The sequence below is a fragment of the Hydra vulgaris genome, chromosome 08 (genome assembly GCF_038396675.1).
Source record: "Hydra vulgaris chromosome 08, alternate assembly HydraT2T_AEP".
NCBI classification, from domain to species: domain Eukaryota; kingdom Metazoa; phylum Cnidaria; class Hydrozoa; order Anthoathecata; family Hydridae; genus Hydra; species Hydra vulgaris.
The window spans coordinates 44184582-44203235 of NC_088927.1; the positions used below are offsets into that span (position 1 = coordinate 44184582).

At 28.6% G+C, this 18654-nt stretch overlaps 1 protein-coding gene across 1 annotated transcript; it reads left to right on the forward strand.

Moving 5' to 3' along the window:
* The first annotated feature begins 361 nt into the window (after positions 1 to 361).
* Positions 362 to 3967, forward strand: LOC136083326 (uncharacterized). Its single transcript, XM_065802723.1, has 4 exons — positions 362 to 377; positions 1917 to 2212; positions 2345 to 2606; positions 2736 to 3967. The coding sequence occupies exons 1-4, from the start codon at positions 362 to 364 to the stop codon at positions 3965 to 3967; spliced, it is 1806 nt and encodes a 601-aa protein (XP_065658795.1).
* Positions 3968 to 18654: the final 14687 nt, after the last annotated feature.

Consider the following 18654-nt stretch of genomic DNA (forward strand, 5'->3'; position numbering starts at 1 on the left):
GCGAATTAATTTTGAATTTAATACGTAACATTACGTTAATAATTTACGTATGTAAATTAATAACGTAATGTTACGTATTAATTTACGTTATTACGTAAATTACGTTATTAATTTACGTATGTAAATTAATAACGTAATGTTACGTATTAATTTTAAAATTAATTAACGAACAAATTTTAATTGCACCTTCTAACACCGCGTGCAATCCTGTCCGCTGTCTCTATGCTATCTTTCTAAATATACTACTTCTATCTATTACTCTAACATATCTTCGTTCTTCCTAAAATCACTTTACTCTTGGTTTGTAGAGCTGGTTATGACGCTCCTTTTGGAGCCGAACTCGTCTTTGCGGTCCTTGGTAATGTGGCCTCTATATGGTAAATAGCCGGAGGAGGATAAACCACACACATAAGCAACACCAATTCGCGAATTTAACGCGTCACAAATTTAATTTATTTTACGTTACCTTACGTCTATCTTGATTCTTGTTAGAGTGTAACCAATTAAGACATAATGTTACGTTAAAAAAATCCATTTACGTCACGTAGTTTAGTTACGTCTCGAATCTATATTTAGTAACGTTACGTTACATCTTATTTGATTATACTTTATAAAGTTAAAAAGAAAACTAATTGAGACGTAACGTTGCGAATTGAGAATTTTTTTTTTTCGTGACAAAGTAACCAATTGAGACGAAGCTATTTTACAATAAAAATAAAATAAAAGATGATTTTTAGCAATACGGCAATATAAAACAAACATTTACTGCATTATCAAGTCTATTTACTTTATATTTAATTAAAAGTTCGAGAATGTAACCTTGTTACCAATTGTAACCGATTAAGACGTAACGTAACTTTAAAATGTTATAGGGGTTACAAATTACTAACACATAACAATATAACACATCACAAACGTAGAAACACATTATATATGAAAAACATTTACAGACTTTTAAAATATAAATCAATAAAACCTTAACGCATATAAACGCATAATAAATAACTCATAAATATAATTAAATATATAAATTAAGAAAAATATATAGATTAGAGACATTAATAAAATACAACCTTAATTTTATAATATTCGTTTAATGACATACTTCGTATTAAATACATAACAACTTTAAAAAAAACAAACGATTAAACGATATATACATATATATATATATATATATATATATATATATATATATATATATATATATATATATATATATATATATATATATATATATATATATATATATATATCTATATCTATATGTATATATAAATATATATATATATATATATATGTATGTTTGTATAAATGTATATATATATATATATATATATATATATATATATATATATATATATATATATATATATACATTTATACAAACATACATATATATATATATATATATATATATATATATATATATATATATATATATATATATATATATATATATACATCTATCTATATATATATATATATATACATCTATCTATATATATATATATATATATATATATATATATATATATATATATATATATATATATATATATATACATTTATACAAACATACATATATATATATATATATATATATATATATATATAAATATATATATATATATATATATATATATATATATATATATATATATATATATATATATATATATATATAAATATATATATATTTAATATATGAACATCAATAAATACGAATTCTCTCAATACTAATTTTTTTTATTTTTCTAAGAAAATCAAATTGTCAAAACAAAATATTACTACCTGTAAAAAAAAAAAGAAAAAGGAATTAAACTTTATTTAGCATAAAACTTTATTTATCGTGAAACTTTATTTACTACAAAAATATTGATATGGTTATTTTAATCAAATAAAATTTGTAAAAGATATCCAAAACTATTTATATAAAAAGTTAACTCAAGATGATTATGAATCTGTCAAAAACGTTACTGAAAAATCCCAAGAAAAAATGTTTGTTAAATCTAAATATCGTCTGATCAAAAAATTTAATATCTTGAAAAATATAAATTCAAAAGAAAAAGCTGAGACTCCTTCATTTCTTAAAGATGTCGTGTTAAACCTATGTAAAACGGAAATACCTGAAAACCACAGAAATCTTTTGAAACTAGGACCTAAATTTGTTCCAACTATACAAAATATACCCTATTTAGACATTATTTTAGTAACAGAATCCACTGCGTTAAAACTAGATTTTACCAACAAAATTGAGAGTTCACAAGACTTACGCAGAAACGTGTTGAGGCAACTTAAAATGCTTTAACCACAAAAAAACAGTAATTTAAATTATAAACAGAGGGAAGCATTGAAACAAATAAAAGAGGACAAAAACATTGATATATACTCTTTTGATAAAGGAGCAGGCTTTGTTAGAATAGAACACCACAAAGCCATTGACAAAGTTCGTCAAGAGATTGGCAAAACAAAGATAATTAAAGAGGACCCTACCATTACATTTGCTACTAAAATTAGAACTTACCTATCAAAATTGAATAAAAAAGGGCGATTTACCAAAAAAGAGTATGAAAGTCTTTACCCAAGCGACCCAGTACCGCTATGTATGTATGGTGTAATTATAGCGCATAAACCGTAAAAATCATACCCTATGCGATTAGTAGTTTCAACCATCGGAACACCAAGTTATGGAATATCATAATATCTAGTAAATATATTTCAACCAACTTTAGATAAAAACATAACAAAGTTAAAAAATTCGTCAACTTTTCTAAAAACTGCTAAGCTTTGGGATATATCAAACAATGAAATACAGGTATCTTATGACGTTGTCAATTTATATTCGTCAATTCCTCTGGGAGAGGCTACAAGAATTCTTCTTGATATGTTAGAGCACTTCCCAAATTTAAATAAACTAACAAAACTAAGCGTTTCAGAAATAAAATCACTAATAGAACTGTGTTTATATAAATATTATTTTTTATGGAATGAAGAAATTCACGAGCTTGTAGATTCAGCTCCAATAGGACTTTCACTCATGGTAGTACTTGCGGAAGGTTTCCTGCAATTTTTTGAAAATAAAGCAATTGATATTGCGCTTCATTCTAATCCACCGTTAGAAATAAAATCGTTTTTCAGGTACGTAGATGATAGCCACGCAAGATTTACAAATAAATATAATGCCATCCGTTTTCAACAAATATTAAACAGTCAACATCATGCCATCAAATACACAATTGAATTGAAAGATGAAAACAAAAGATTAAATTTTTTAGACATCCAAATAACCAATAATCGAAAAGGTAATTATGATTTTAACATTCATAGAAAAAAAGCAATAACAAATATTCAGGTTAAGCCGAATTCAAACCACGATCCAAAAATCTTAGAAGGAATATTTAAAGGATTTATTCATAGAGCTTTATCAATTTGCTCTGAAAAATTTTTAAATAAAGAAATTGATTTCCTAATAAATGTGTTTGCTGAAAATGGATATGAAAAGAAAAAAATACAAAACCTTGCAAATATTGTTATAAAAAAACAACACTCAAATAATAAAATAATTTTATCTAACAACGAAGCAACCATGCCAACTATATCACTACCATGGATCCCAATATTATCACCAAAACTTCGAAAAATCTTTAGGAAAGCAGGTTACAGAGCAGTCTTTAAATCTAGTGCAAATCTTAAATCTTTGCTAACTTCACGCAACAAAACAAAACTACCATCAAATAGCCATCCCGGAGTATACCTAATAGAATGCGAGTGTGAAGAAAAATACATTGGCGAAACAAAGATGAAAATAGCTACAAGAACAAAACAACACCAAAAAAATGTTTTTGAAGAAAAATTAGAACAATCTGCAATTGGACATCATAAAATTAAATGTTCATGTAGTATAAAATGGGATCAAGTAAAGACGTTAAAAGTAGAACCCAAAAAATTTGAAAGAAAAGTTTGAGAGGCAATCGAAATTCAGTTCAACAAATGCGGACCTAAAAATGGATGTACGAATTTAGATGATGGTCAATATGTAGAGACGCAATTCTGGACGCCATTTTTTTTATACCTACGTAATATTAAAGAAGCCCAATAAAAGCGCAATTTAAAAAAGCCATTTAAATGTGACGTTACCGTTTGAATGTAATTTAATTCAATTAATAATTTGTAATTAAAGCTGAAGATGCTAGTATCAGAAATCTAGCGAAAATTTCTTAAAAAAATAAAAAAATTAGTATTGAGAGAATTCGTATTTATTGATGCTCTTATATTAAATTTATTCCACTCTCATACAAGATGTCGTCATTTAAAATATATATATATATATATATATATATATATATATATATATATATATATATATATATATATATATATATGTATACATTTATTGATAAATGTTGTATACTGGTGGAAATACAACTTTCGTCTATTTAAGAGTGACCAATATCTTTTTGAAAAAAATAGATCAAATAATATTAGAAAATTTTAAATGAAAAAATACAACTTTATAATGAAACTTGAAGTTTCATGCCATTCGGCAATCATCAGCCATATTATTCCATATTAGCCATATATATAATATGAAATAATATGGCTGATGATTGCCGAGTGCCATGAAACTTCAAGTTCCATTATAAAGTTGTATTTTTTCATTTAAAATATTTTAATATATATATATATATATATATATATATATATATATATATATATATATATATATATATATATATATATATATATATATATATATATTATATATATATATATATATATATATATATATAAGTTAGTATCGATCTGTTCTTTAAGAACATTGAGCACTCTCTTTGTAAAATACACTAACATTAACAAGAAGCGAGATCTCGTCTCGTTCTCATTTCTCGTGAGAAACGGGACTTCTCGTGAGAAACGAGAAATAGAAAATTCTCGCGAGAAGTAGAACGAGACTTAAATATTATATTGTTTTCCAAATTAAAAATTATTATAATTTAAAAAATGCTTAATAATTTGTTTTTTTAATTAATTAATATTTTGACTCCGTGATTTTAATAAATCTAATTAAAAATTTAATTTGTTTTTGACAAAAACAAATTAAATTTTTAAATAGATTTTTAATTGGATTTTTTAATTAGATTTTTTTTTAAAATCTAATTAAAAAATTTTAATTAGATTTTAAATATTTTTAATTAAATTTTAAATACAAAAACATTTTGTTTAAAATGGTGCACTTTCGATTTAATTTTATTAGTTTACCAGTGGAATTCAACTTGACACATATTGTTCATATTGAAAAGAAATATTCTTGCCTCATTTCAACGATTAAAAATGTCACCAACAAAAAACAAAATCTGGAGATATTTTCAAAAAACAAGTGACGGTGCTGAATGCAAGGCGTGCAAAAAGTCTTTGAAAACAAAAGATGGAAACACAAGCGGACTTCATCGTCACCTCGAAAAAAAATACAGCCAAGATTACGTTGAGTATTCTGAAAAAACTAAGACTCTCTTCTTCCTCCTCCTAAGAAGAAACAACGAACCATTGTCGAAATGCTTGAAACAAAGTCCAAATATGACAAAGACAACTCCATTCAAAAACAGTTTGACTCTGCAATGCTGGATTACTTTTGCAGTGATCTGGCATCCTTTTCAGCAGTCGAAGGAAGAGGTTTCAAGAAATTGTTTGACATTGCAAACCCTAAACTGAGCCTTCATCACAGAACAACATATTCAAGAAAGCTTTCAATTCGGTCAAGAGAAGTTCAAGCTGGAATGAAGAGCATAATAACGGAGATTACGCCAAATCGAAAAAGTGCTGCATTTACTTCTGACCTTTGGACTTCTAGTGCTCAGGACAGCTACATCTCTTGGACTTTTCATGCTATTGACGAAAATTGGAGACTACATCACTGGACACCCCATGTCCAACAGTTCCTAGGCAGACACACAGGTATCTTAATTGAAGAAAAACTGGATTCTTACTAAGAAGAACTAAATTTGCCTGCTGATTTGCCAATGTACTGCGTGAACGACCAGGCAAGAAACATGAAACTTGCAGTCAAATTGTCAAAGCGCCTTGACCAATACTTGTGCAACAATCATATTTTGCAATGTGCAGTTCGAGACTCATTTGGAATGACTGCTGGAATGGATGATGCGTTGCAAACATGCAAAGATTTGGCTTCTTTAACTCACCAGTCAACAGTTGCGGCTGAGCTGCTTGAATCAGAATCAGACGCTCGAGGAATCAATTTTAGACAGTTACGCCAATCTGTTGACACAAGATGGAATAGTGACCTGGATTGCATGGCTTCTGTCCTACATCTAAAGAGTGCAATTATCAGCTTATGTGCAAATGAAGATATTTTTTCTTCAAAGACCATCAGTGCATCACAGTGGAAATCAATCGAGGGAGCAGTAGAAATTTTGGCACTACTTAAAGAAGCTAGAGAAACGTGGTCGGCTGAGTCTATTCCAACAATTAACACTGTCGCCAATTCTCTTTATTTAATCCATGACAAAATTGGTCAATTTATTGAGACGGATGGAAAAAATGGCTACAGTGTCTAGTATGCAAAAAATTTGAAAAGCTGCATTGAGAAAAGATTTCCTCTTTGTCACACTAGAAACTTATTGAGTGCTGCAACAAACTACTTAAATCCTGCTTTAAAGGGACTTCACTTGAAGCTCATCAAAAAATTTCAAACAACAAAAGAATGGTTAGCTTAACAGGTTAAGGATAATGTTGAGTGCCAGCCTGTTGCCAGAGTCCTTTCAGCAGATTTGCCCCCTAATTTAAAACTGAAGCGCAAGTTAAACGTCAGACTTGAAACACTAGAGCCAACATCTGAACTGAATCCTATTTTGAGCAAAATGTGCCAGTATGAATATCTCCCTGATGCCAAAAAAGACTTTCCGATTCTTGATTGGTTGAAATTGCATTCAAATACATTGCCAGAATTCTCTTCATTAGCTAGACAAATTTTAGCTATTCCAGCAAGTTCAACTAAATCAAAGAGAGTTTTTAGCTCAGGTGGAAATGTCGTCCGATCATCCAGACACAACTTACACCCAGAAAAAGTAGAACAAATCATCTTAATCAGAGAAAACATTGTCTTATTGGAAAAGTTTTGCAAAAAAATTCTGACTTAATATTTGAAAAAGTTGTTTACATTTGACAAATGTCATTTGTGTCTATTTGTCAAAACCATGTTTACATTTTTTTTTTTACTTGGATTTTAATAAATTTGTTTTCAAAAACTGTTAAATTTCTCGTCTCGTCTCGTCTCGTTCTCGGTCTCACGAGAAGTACATACTTCTCGTCTCGGTCTCGTCTCGGTTTGAAAAAACCTAGTCTCGCTCATGGTTATATGCATATATATATGCAGTATATATATGTATATATATATACATTAGGGTGTAGTGAAAAAACTTTTTTTTCGAAATTGAAAATTTAAATACTACTTTCAGATGTTCAAAGACATTTTAAGATATACTATAAATTCTTTTTTCCCATATCTTCAAAATAAATTACCAAAATGAAGTTTTAAATATTTTATAATGATTAAGTTAAATAAAGTTACTATTTTTGGTCGGAAGAAAAATAAACGGAGACATTGAATAAAAAACAAAATACAGATTTACATAAATTAAATTAATAACACTTATTTTTTAATTACTAAACTAATTTTTATATTATCAAAACAATTTATTTTATCTTTGTGAAATATTTTACTATAAAAAACAATATTAAATATTTTCATAAAAAAACAAAAATCTTTAACTCTAACTTTAATGGTCTGTAAAGATACTTTTTATAAGTTATGCGTTGTTTACCTTATGTACCTAACGTGGGTTACCTTTATGTAATGTAAGTGTTTTCTTGATTCTGATGTGCAAAGGTTAATGATTTTAACTAGAATTATAAATATGTTTAGGGACATAAATAATTAAGTTCAATAAATAAATCAATTTTAGGATAACTAATTAACTTTTGTTATATGTTTATGCATTTTTGTTAATTTTTATGATTTAAAGAATCACAAAAAATTTAAAGTTTATGTATATATTATATATATATATATATATATATATATATATATATATATATATATATATATATATATATATATATATATATATATATATATATATGTATATTAGGGATATGACTTTTTAATTTTTTTTCAAATATAATGTTTCCTGTATCATAAATCGATGAACTTTTACCTAAAATCATGAAAAAAGGCCCAAATAGCTTTCTGCAACAAAAAAAGGTCACCCCCAAAATAAAAATTTGATTTACCATTTTTATACATTCATTTTTGACCGATGTTTTAATCTTAAGCTTAATTCTCAGCTTAATTCTATTTATTTCATTATTTTGTTATGAATTTATAAATATAACGCCACACGTTACCATGGCAACGAAACGGCCGTGTGCCGGCAAATACTTGGAATTGTTATGTGATGACGTCATTGTGTTACCACGGTGATATAGACGACTGTAACAGACTGTAGAAGATTATAGAACTTAGTAGAACATTCTGGAAGCTCTAAATAATTATATAAGCGAGCTGCTGTCAGAGCTCAGTGTTGATAATGTGAATAGTTCTATGAAGTACTCTGCGTGTAACTGAGCTAATAAGGAACTACTGTAGCGAACTAAAGACGCTGTAAGTGTACGAAGTATAAGTAGTTGTAGCATTATTGTTAGGATACGGACTGGATTATCGAACTGTTATTAACATTGACTGGATTATCGAACTATAATTGGATTACTATACAGTTAAAGTATTTTATTAATTAAACGACTTTATTAAACGGATATTTACGCTCAGCTATCCGTAAAGTCGTAACAATATTATATGATGTCTCACAAGAAAAGTCATACCACAGTAACAAAGAACAAGAAGACTTGGACTAAAAATTTGGTGAGATTTCAAGAGTCACACAGAAGAAGAGGAAGCGTGGCTGTAGAAGAACATTCACTCGATGAAAAATCCAGAATACCACTTCAATTGCAGATCGTAGGAAGATACCAGTTTCTCGGAGCATATGTTAAAGGAAGAAAAGAACGAATAGACCAAATTTCTAAGGAAATTACAAAATTATGGGACAATAAACTGAATTTTCCACGTGTGTCTGATCAAGTGATAAGAGCAAAGCTTATGAAGGTGCTGAAGGTCTATGATGAATGTGTCAAGCGTGGAAAATATGATGTTCTCAATGCATTATTTGACATCACGAAAGTGAATGGCCAGTGGTTATCCTCGGAAGATAAACGTCTATACCACCTACAAAAAGAAAGTAAAGGACAGGTGGGGTACTCAACAGGACAAGTGGCAAGTAAAGAAACCATTCACCCTTCCAAGAGAAGGAAAGTCCAGTCTGGAACAGTAATACCTTCCACATCACAAGTCCTGTCTACCACAGACAGTGGTACTGAATCTGAAAACTGCAAAAGTAAGAGTGAAGATGATGAAGACGACGACGGTGATAAAGACGATGATGAGGACACTCAGAAAAAAACTAGAAAGCACTACAAAAGTAAATTTGCTGTAAGTATGGTTACATCAAGTGGAGTTTCCACAAAGAAAGCTGCTAAAATATGCAATGTATTATCACAACAAAGTATTGATATTCCAACTCCAAGTCAATCAGCAATTTACAAGTCCATATTCAAAGAGGCAGGTAAATTAAAAAAAGAAATGATACAACAACTTAAAATGGAACAGTGGTCCTTACACTTTGACGGCAAACGAATAGATGATAAGGAATATCAGGTAGTTGTACTTCAGAATGAAAGAACTGACGTGAAACTTGATGCACTGCGTTTAAAAGATGGCAAAGCTGAAACTGTTGCTGAAAAAATTGCCAAACTTATTGATGAATACAATTTGTGGAATTCAATTAAGATGATCATTACTTATACAACAAACGTCAATACTGGGAAGAGAAATGGAGTTGTTGTGAAGTTGCAACGTATGTTTAAATTAAAGGGTGTCACAATACCACAATTTATCGGTTGTCAGCATCACGTACTAGACAGGATTCTCCGTCTGGTGATGGACGAAGAACTTGGGGGTGATACCAAATCTCCAAACATTGAATACCCATTTGTGTCTGAACTGTTGAATAAGTATGATGAACTGAAGGATAAGTTTGTGAATGGAACTGTAGAAATTCTTGATAAATCAGGGTGGAGAGACGATATGAAGTTTTTGTACTATTTAACAAGAGTGTTTAGGTTCTATGAAGAACAAAGAAACTTCCCTCTGATTCACTTTCAGAACATTCCTAATATGAGCAATGCCAGATGGAACTCAAGAGCCATTCTCGCCATTCTGGCGTTCATTCTTATGCCTGAAGCGAGAAAGAATTTGGAGAAGGTTTGCAGGTTCATTTCATATGAGTGGGCAGAACATTGGTTTAGTAGTCAAAAGTACAATGACAATGACTTCAAGAATTTATCTGATGTATTGAAGCCTTACAAAAAGGCATTGCAGTCATTCAAAAATCACTGGAAGAAAGAGCCATCCGTCATCGACATACCACGAAGTAATCAGATAGCTGAACGTGCAATCAAGGTGATGCAAGACCTGTATGCTTCCTGCAGAAAGAAAGACAAACTGCAACTTCGATTCATTCTAAGTAATAAGCGCTAGACTCTTTATGAGACGTGAGCATCATGTGACCCATGTACTAAACACAGTAGGCCTATAGACACAGACAGTTATGTATATTGTTGTACTAGACGCTTTGATACTGTTAATTTTGTAATACTTGTATAATTATATATCACATAATGTTTTTTGTTATATCACAGTACATGTTGCATAAATAAATAAAATAACAACAGGAGTATGACTCTTACAACATCTTCAGCCTTTAATATTCATTTACTGTACAAAAGTGTACCTATTGAAAATTCGATTTTTTGGTTTTGGGGTGACCTTTTTTCAAAATATGTCAAAATGAAACATCTATTCGTTCTTTTTACATAAAAGTTCATTGAATTACGATACAGGCCTAGTAGGTTTCAAAAAAGTCATATACCTAATGTATATATATATATATGTATATATATATATATATGTATATATATATATGTATATATATATATATATATGTATATATATATATATATATATATATATATATATATATATATATATATATATATATATGTATATATATATATGTATATATATATATATATATATATATATATATGTATATATATATATATGTATATATATATATGTATATATATATATATATATATATATATATATATATATATATATATATATATATATATATATATATATATATAAAGATATGATTTTTATAGATTAATACACGTTATGAATAAAATAAAAAGGACACGTAGTAATTCTTGCCCAGGCAGCATAAAAGTTAAAGAGTTCATTAGTCTTGGTGCTGATTTGTTACCCTCTGAATTACCAACCCTCAGAAATGTTTTACAATTACTGTTGTTAGAAATGGAGTCCTTAGACACCAATCTTCAGTATGTGTCAAAAGAAATTATTCACGAAGCTGCCAAAAAATCATCTTGTAAAGTTAGCAAAGTTTAATATATTTAAGAAAATTGTTATATATTATATTTGTTTTCTACTTTTTCATTATTATAGCTATTTTAAATATATATATTTTTTATTTAGGTTGTTGTACAGTATAAAAAAGTGAATATCAATATTCAAATTCAACCTAATCACTATATCGTTCAGAGAATTGAAAAAGAGTGGAAAAGTGTTACTCAAACTGTTTGGGGAAGAGTGACAAATACTCGAAAGGATAAGTTGCAAACATAGTATTAAATGCAAGGAAGATCCAACTTGTTCTGACCCAAAATGTTCTCATTGTGCTTTTCTTCCAATTTGTAATTGTCCATTAAGTTTGAAAATTCCTGAAATAGAGCTGAAGTTTATCAGAGCTCAGAGATTGAAAGTTGGTATGAAAAGTATGTACCAAATACATTGTAGAGATAAAAAAGAACATACTCGGCTGGCTAAGCAATGCAAAAGGAAATAAAAGCCTTTAATGTTTAAAAAATTAGAAGTAAAGAAAGTAGAGTTAAGTAATAACGAGTATTATACAGGTAGAAATGATTGAGAAAGCAAATGAACCTTCTAACTAGTTTATGGACACCAAAATTGACGACTCAATAAAACAATCTGCCATCAATACAAATCACTTTCCTCTTCTTGCTCAAGCAATTTTAAGATACGGAACAAGTAACAGAGAAGCTGCTTCTATTTTTTCTGCAGTTCTTATAGATCTTGGGATTGTTAATGAAAAAGATAATAAACTAATTATTGACCATCACAAAATTCATAGAGAAAAGAAAAAAGTAATGGAAAAGCTCCAGACAGTAAATTTACAGTTGTATCAGTCAGAAGAAATTAAAGCATCATTTTTTGACGGTAGAAACAATTTAACTCTTTTTAATAATCAAGTAAAAACAACATTAAAATATTATTCTAAAACAATAAAAATGGACTTCTACACTGTCACTAGTGAACCAGGTGGAAAATATGTATTCCATTTCTCCCCTCTTAAGCCTGGAGTAGGCGAAAAATCTGCGTTAATGATAGCCAAACCTATAGCAGATTTGTGTAGAAAATTTGATATAAACTTACAGTATATTGGAGCAGACTCTACAGCTATTAACATTGGAAGATTAGGCGGGGTTATGAAAACAATTGAGGATCTTTTAAATAAAAAGTTAACATGGATTATATGTATGCTGCATACTAATGAGCTTCCGCTTAGGCATCTTATTCAGAAACTAGATGGTAAAACAACTTCTAGTAATGGGTTTAGCGGAGTCGTGGGTAAGCTATTGAGTTGTGCTACATTACTTCCATTAGCTCAGGCATTTCCAACAATAACCATTGGTAAAAGACCAATTGAATTAAATCAAGATGTGATCGATGATCTTTCAACTGATCAGCTCTATGGGTATAAAATGATTTTGGCTATACGTTCAGGTAACATACCTATAGATCTTATAAAGATGGAGTGTGGTCCTGTTAATCACAGCAGATGGTTGACCACTGCAAATAGACTGATGCGAATTTGGGTATCACTTCATGGACTGTCTGGGGAAAACTTTATTACTTTAAGTCGTTTAGTTGAATATGTTGTTGGTGTATACTATCCAATGTGGTTTGATATAGAGGTAAGGTGGTCTTTTATTGAGGGTCCAAGACATGTTTTAGAAACCTTACGATTAGTAAAAATGCAAAACCAGGTTACCAGGGATATTGTTGAAAAATATGTCATATCAAGAGCCTGGTTTTCTCACAGTGAAGCTGTTCTAGCCACTTTGCTTTGCAGTTCTGAAGTGGAAGAACGGGTTTTTGCAGTGGATCGTATTCTACAGATCAGAAAAGGTTTCGACAAAGGAGAAACATCTGTCCGAGAAAGGATTCATTCTTCATATTTAAACATAGATGCTAAGAATCTCACTGAGTTATGTTCTTGGACTCATAATGTATTTGAGCCAATTCAAACATGTAGCTTTACTACTGAGACAATAGTTGATTTTAAGGTAAATCCCATGGTTGTTGACTCCATACCATGCCACACACAAAGTGTTGAGCGGGCTGTTAAACAAACAACAAGAGCTTGTGCTGCTGTCTATGGACATGATTCAAGAGATGGTTTTATCCGAGCAGGTTGCCATCACCGTAAACTTTTACCTAAAAACAATACAAAAAAAAACCTAAAACAGATGATTATATAATTTTTATATTTTGAAAATGAGTATATATATTTCTCAACTTATTTGATCTTCACGAACTTACATTTTAATTTATACTAAACAGGGTCCATAATCCATAAAAGGCTCATTTTGCAGGTCTAATCTTCGTATAGTTTTTTTATTTTTTGAAAAGGTTAAGCCAAAATTTTTGATATTTTATTCCTGCTATAAATGTGGCAAATAAGGGTAGTAAACAAAAAAAAAATTGTTATCTAGCTTTGGTCTCAAAACTCAATCCCCCCTCCCCCTGCCACCGCCCCTCTTTCTTTAAAAAATCACCATTACTAATTTTTTTAATTTTTTTTTTCAATTATAATTTTGAAATAGATAAAAATTTAATGACAGTTTTTGAATTTTAACAAAAATGTGTTGTGTTTAATAGTTATGACTGTTTATTGTTAATAACTCCCCCTTTACCCCATTTTGGTAATTTATTTTGAAGTTATGGAAAAAAAATTTTTATAGTATATCTTAAAATGTCTATGGACATCTGAAAATAATATTTAAATTTTATATTTTAGAAAAAAAATTATTTCACTACACCCTAATATACATATATTAATATATATGTATATTTATATATATATATATAAACAAATGTATATATATGTATATATATACATATATATATATACATATATATATATATATAAATATATATATATATATATATATATATATATATATATATATATATATATATATGTATATATATATATATATATATATATATATAAATATATATATATATATATATATATATATATATATATGTATATATATATATATATATATATATATATATATATGTATGTATATATATATATATATATATGTATATATATATATATATATATATATATATATATATATATATATATATATATATATATGTATATACATATATATATATATATATATATATATATATATATTTATATATGTATGTATATATATATATATATATATTTATATATGTATGTATATATATATATATATATATATATATATATATATATATATATATATATGTATGTATATATATATATATATATATATATATATATATATATATATATATATATATAAATATATATGTATATATATATATATATATATATATATGTATATATATATATATATATATATATATATATATATATATATATATATATATATATGTATATATATACATATATATATATATATATATTTATATGTATATATATATACATATATAAATTCATATATATATATATATATATATATATAAATATATACATAAATACAATAATACTTGAAAAACTTGAGTTATAGTTATGTTGTACAATTAATCATTTTCAAAAAATTCTTTAATTAATGCAAATAACATTAAAATATTGCACGATTTACAAGATCAAAAGTTTAGTCTGTAGCAACAGTGGTATATGTCATCAAGATGCTTTTGCGGCAATCTGGAATGCGTTTTCTGTTGTCCTCAACAACTTGTATTAGTTTCTGCATTTCAGATTCAGTATTTGTGAAGGATTGATTAAATGTGCTCATAAGAGCAACAGAACGCAGTGTCATTGATAACTTTCACAGATTTAACAATTGCTTTTGTATAACAAAATTCAGCAATTTCCTCCCAGATTTTTGGGTTGGTTCCAGATTAAATGGTTAAATTGAGACTAAGTGACTGCAAAGCAGCAGTTGATGATGATGTAACAAGCTCATGAAGTTGCTTCTTTTCCAACTTGTTTAATTCTGCTGCGGGACACTTTATACCCCTGACACTCCAACAAGCTCCACTTTGAATCATAGCTTCAAAAATCAACTCTTTTTCTGAGTCACAAACCCTGTCGGAAAAAAATGAAAGTGGAATCATTTCTGACCCAAGGTACCGTGTGATTTTGAAGCTTCTTTATGGCAGCATTTGAAATGACCTTGTTAATCTCAGAATATTGTTTAATTCTTGTGAAGAGCATCAAGTCATTTGCTGTAGCATACTTGCAATTGGACAGGCAATCCATGCTGGTACATAGATATGAGCAGCAACGATACAAAATTCGCACAAGTTGTTCTGTTCTTTCATAGTCAGCTTGAATTCATTTCTTAAGAGGTATATTTTCAATCAATAGATGACTTAAGCAATCCATCTAGCCATGTGATAAGCTCCCGGCATGCGAAAGCGATACTTCTTGGTGGCATAGTCTGATAACGGACAACCCAAAATTAAAAGGCAAAGCTCAATCATATCTTCGTAGTCTTCTCTTGGTAAGTACAAAGAGTCATCTGATAAGAAAGGCTGCAGAAAGGAGCCAGTCTCTGATCTGAGTTGCTAAAGCTGTGGTTCAGCAAGATGGGCGTCATCTAATGGAGCAGAATTGGCTTGATTTATGCTTAGCCAACACTTCTGAAATCGTTTAAATAAAGCTATGTTGGGCCCACTGCTGGGTCCAAGCAAAACTGAGTATATTTCCCAAATAATTACTTCGTGCATATGGTGACGGCAATCAAAGTAGAGAAGATTTTTCTCCATCAACTTCTCTAGCAAGATGCACGTACCATTTTTGGAACCCGTATTTGACGCTGTTGTGTCAAAACACATACCGACAATATAATTTGCAACTTTCCATATGGTCAGTAACTGGAAGGTTGCTTTTGCTTGTGCCAGTCCAGTTCCAGATGATATCTTTACGATACCCAGTATTTTCTCCAGATTACGACCAGTCACATAGCTTGACTGCATCCTTTTGTGAAATGTCAAACAGTAAATCTAATTTGATACTAAAATCTTTCTCTCTGGCAATCTGTGACTCTTCTGTAGCTCTTCCTTTATTTTTTTTAATTAAATTATATTTATCAACACATGCTTTCAATTTTGATACAATATGAGGCTGGTAAGTCATTGGAATTCTGGCTATTTTCAGATGTAAGCTAAACCATTAAATTTGCTTTTGCACTGGCTGGAACTGTTTGTTTCAATGCTTTGTGATAGTGGAAAAACGTCCTTAACACATCAACCATCGTTGGAAGGACATTGTTTGGTAGGTTCTTCTCAGGTTGACCAATTAACCATATTACAGTTCGATTACGTGTCAAAGGAAAATTTGAAGAACTTATCTTTTTACTCATTTTCAGCAACAAGCTAAAATTAAATGATCCCAAATTAAACTCAACTTGAGAAATTGAATATTAATTTGCATAAACATAATTTAAAATATGTGATCAATATTTCAATATGAATGTGATGAAATCATAAGTATTACAAAACTACAAACACTAAAGTAAGTTAAGTGACCCAATAATATTTAGCTCTAAAAAATAAGATATTGGCATAACAGCTATAATTATTATTTTATAGGATTAAAATAAATAAGAACCTCAAAATCTTTAAAAATTTCAGTTGTTCAGCAAAAAATTACAATTAATGAAAATGTTTTTCAGTCAAAAACATCAGATGACAAGATGGCTGCTTGTCACATGAATAAAGAAGTTAGCTCATAAAAGACAATGGTACATCAAATTTGTTTAATATTATATCTAAATTGAACATGGGATTAAATTCGAAAATTATTTAAGGCGTAATGCTATTATTTTAAAACTAAAAGGCCATTGAGCAACCTCTAAACATTAATTTATTTTAATTATCTTTTGCACAGTAAATTTTAATGCCAATTGGCACAAAATAAACTAGTGTGCATTCAGATCAGAGAAATTTTTTTTCCATTGGTTGAGTAAACAGCCCTAATATATATATATATATATATATATATATATATATATATATATATATATATATATATATATATATATATATATATATATAATTGTCATCAACATATAAGTTCATTATTTTTCCAACAAATTTCTTTTTTTTAACCTATAGCTTCTCTAGAAGCTCTTGTTTTTCGTAAGCGGCTCTTTTTAATGCATTAGATTATGATCTATCAGCTTTAATATCATCTAATTATAAAAGAAATTATTAAATAATGACATTACATTTAATGAAATAAACTAAAAAAACATTTATATTCAAGGCATGAACCTAAGGCTATTCTTTTTTCAGCACGGACTCTAATTTCATCACACTAGTTCTTTAAGTTCTTAATTATAATGTTTGCCAAATTTAAGTACTGACAATTTCAATATCTTCCATAACTTTTACTTTTTTCTTCCATTTTCACTGTTTTTTCTACAAACAGGGCTTTTAAACATTGATCATCAAAATACTTCGTTCTTGCTTGCTTGCAGTAATCTAACTAATATTTTGTTATTTTAACTTCATGAGCCGTGAATCCATGAAATGTGAGGTAACTTGGATTGAACTTAAAGAGATTATAGTGTCTGGGGACATAATGTTATCGATCAGACTTTTTTCGCTGCTAAAACCACATTCAACTTGAGCTTGTTTGTGCGATAAAATGAGGACAATTTTGAAAATCTGCTGTTGATTTGCATACATCTTTAAATCAGTGTATTTCCACAAAAAGTAGTCCAAGCAATCCTTATCTTTATTAAAAGTCAAAAATACTTCTTTGTTATTAACGACCATACTTTTACAGGACCTAGAATATTGTTTCTTAGCTAAATCACCAACAGAAGCTCTAATTTTCTTGAAAGTAACAAGCTTCATGAACAGTTTGTCAAAAAAATTATCACACTTTTCTGTGATATTTAACCATAAATGATGGGAAAATACACACAAGACAGCGAGCAACCAACGAAGACAAAGGATTTTTCTCAATAATATGAGTACATAATGAGACAAGAAAATCACGTATTTCATTTTTGAACTTGTCAATTTGAACATCAGTAAATTTTCTCTTACTCTTGAGTTTCTGGAGATAATACTTCAATGAAAAACTAATATCA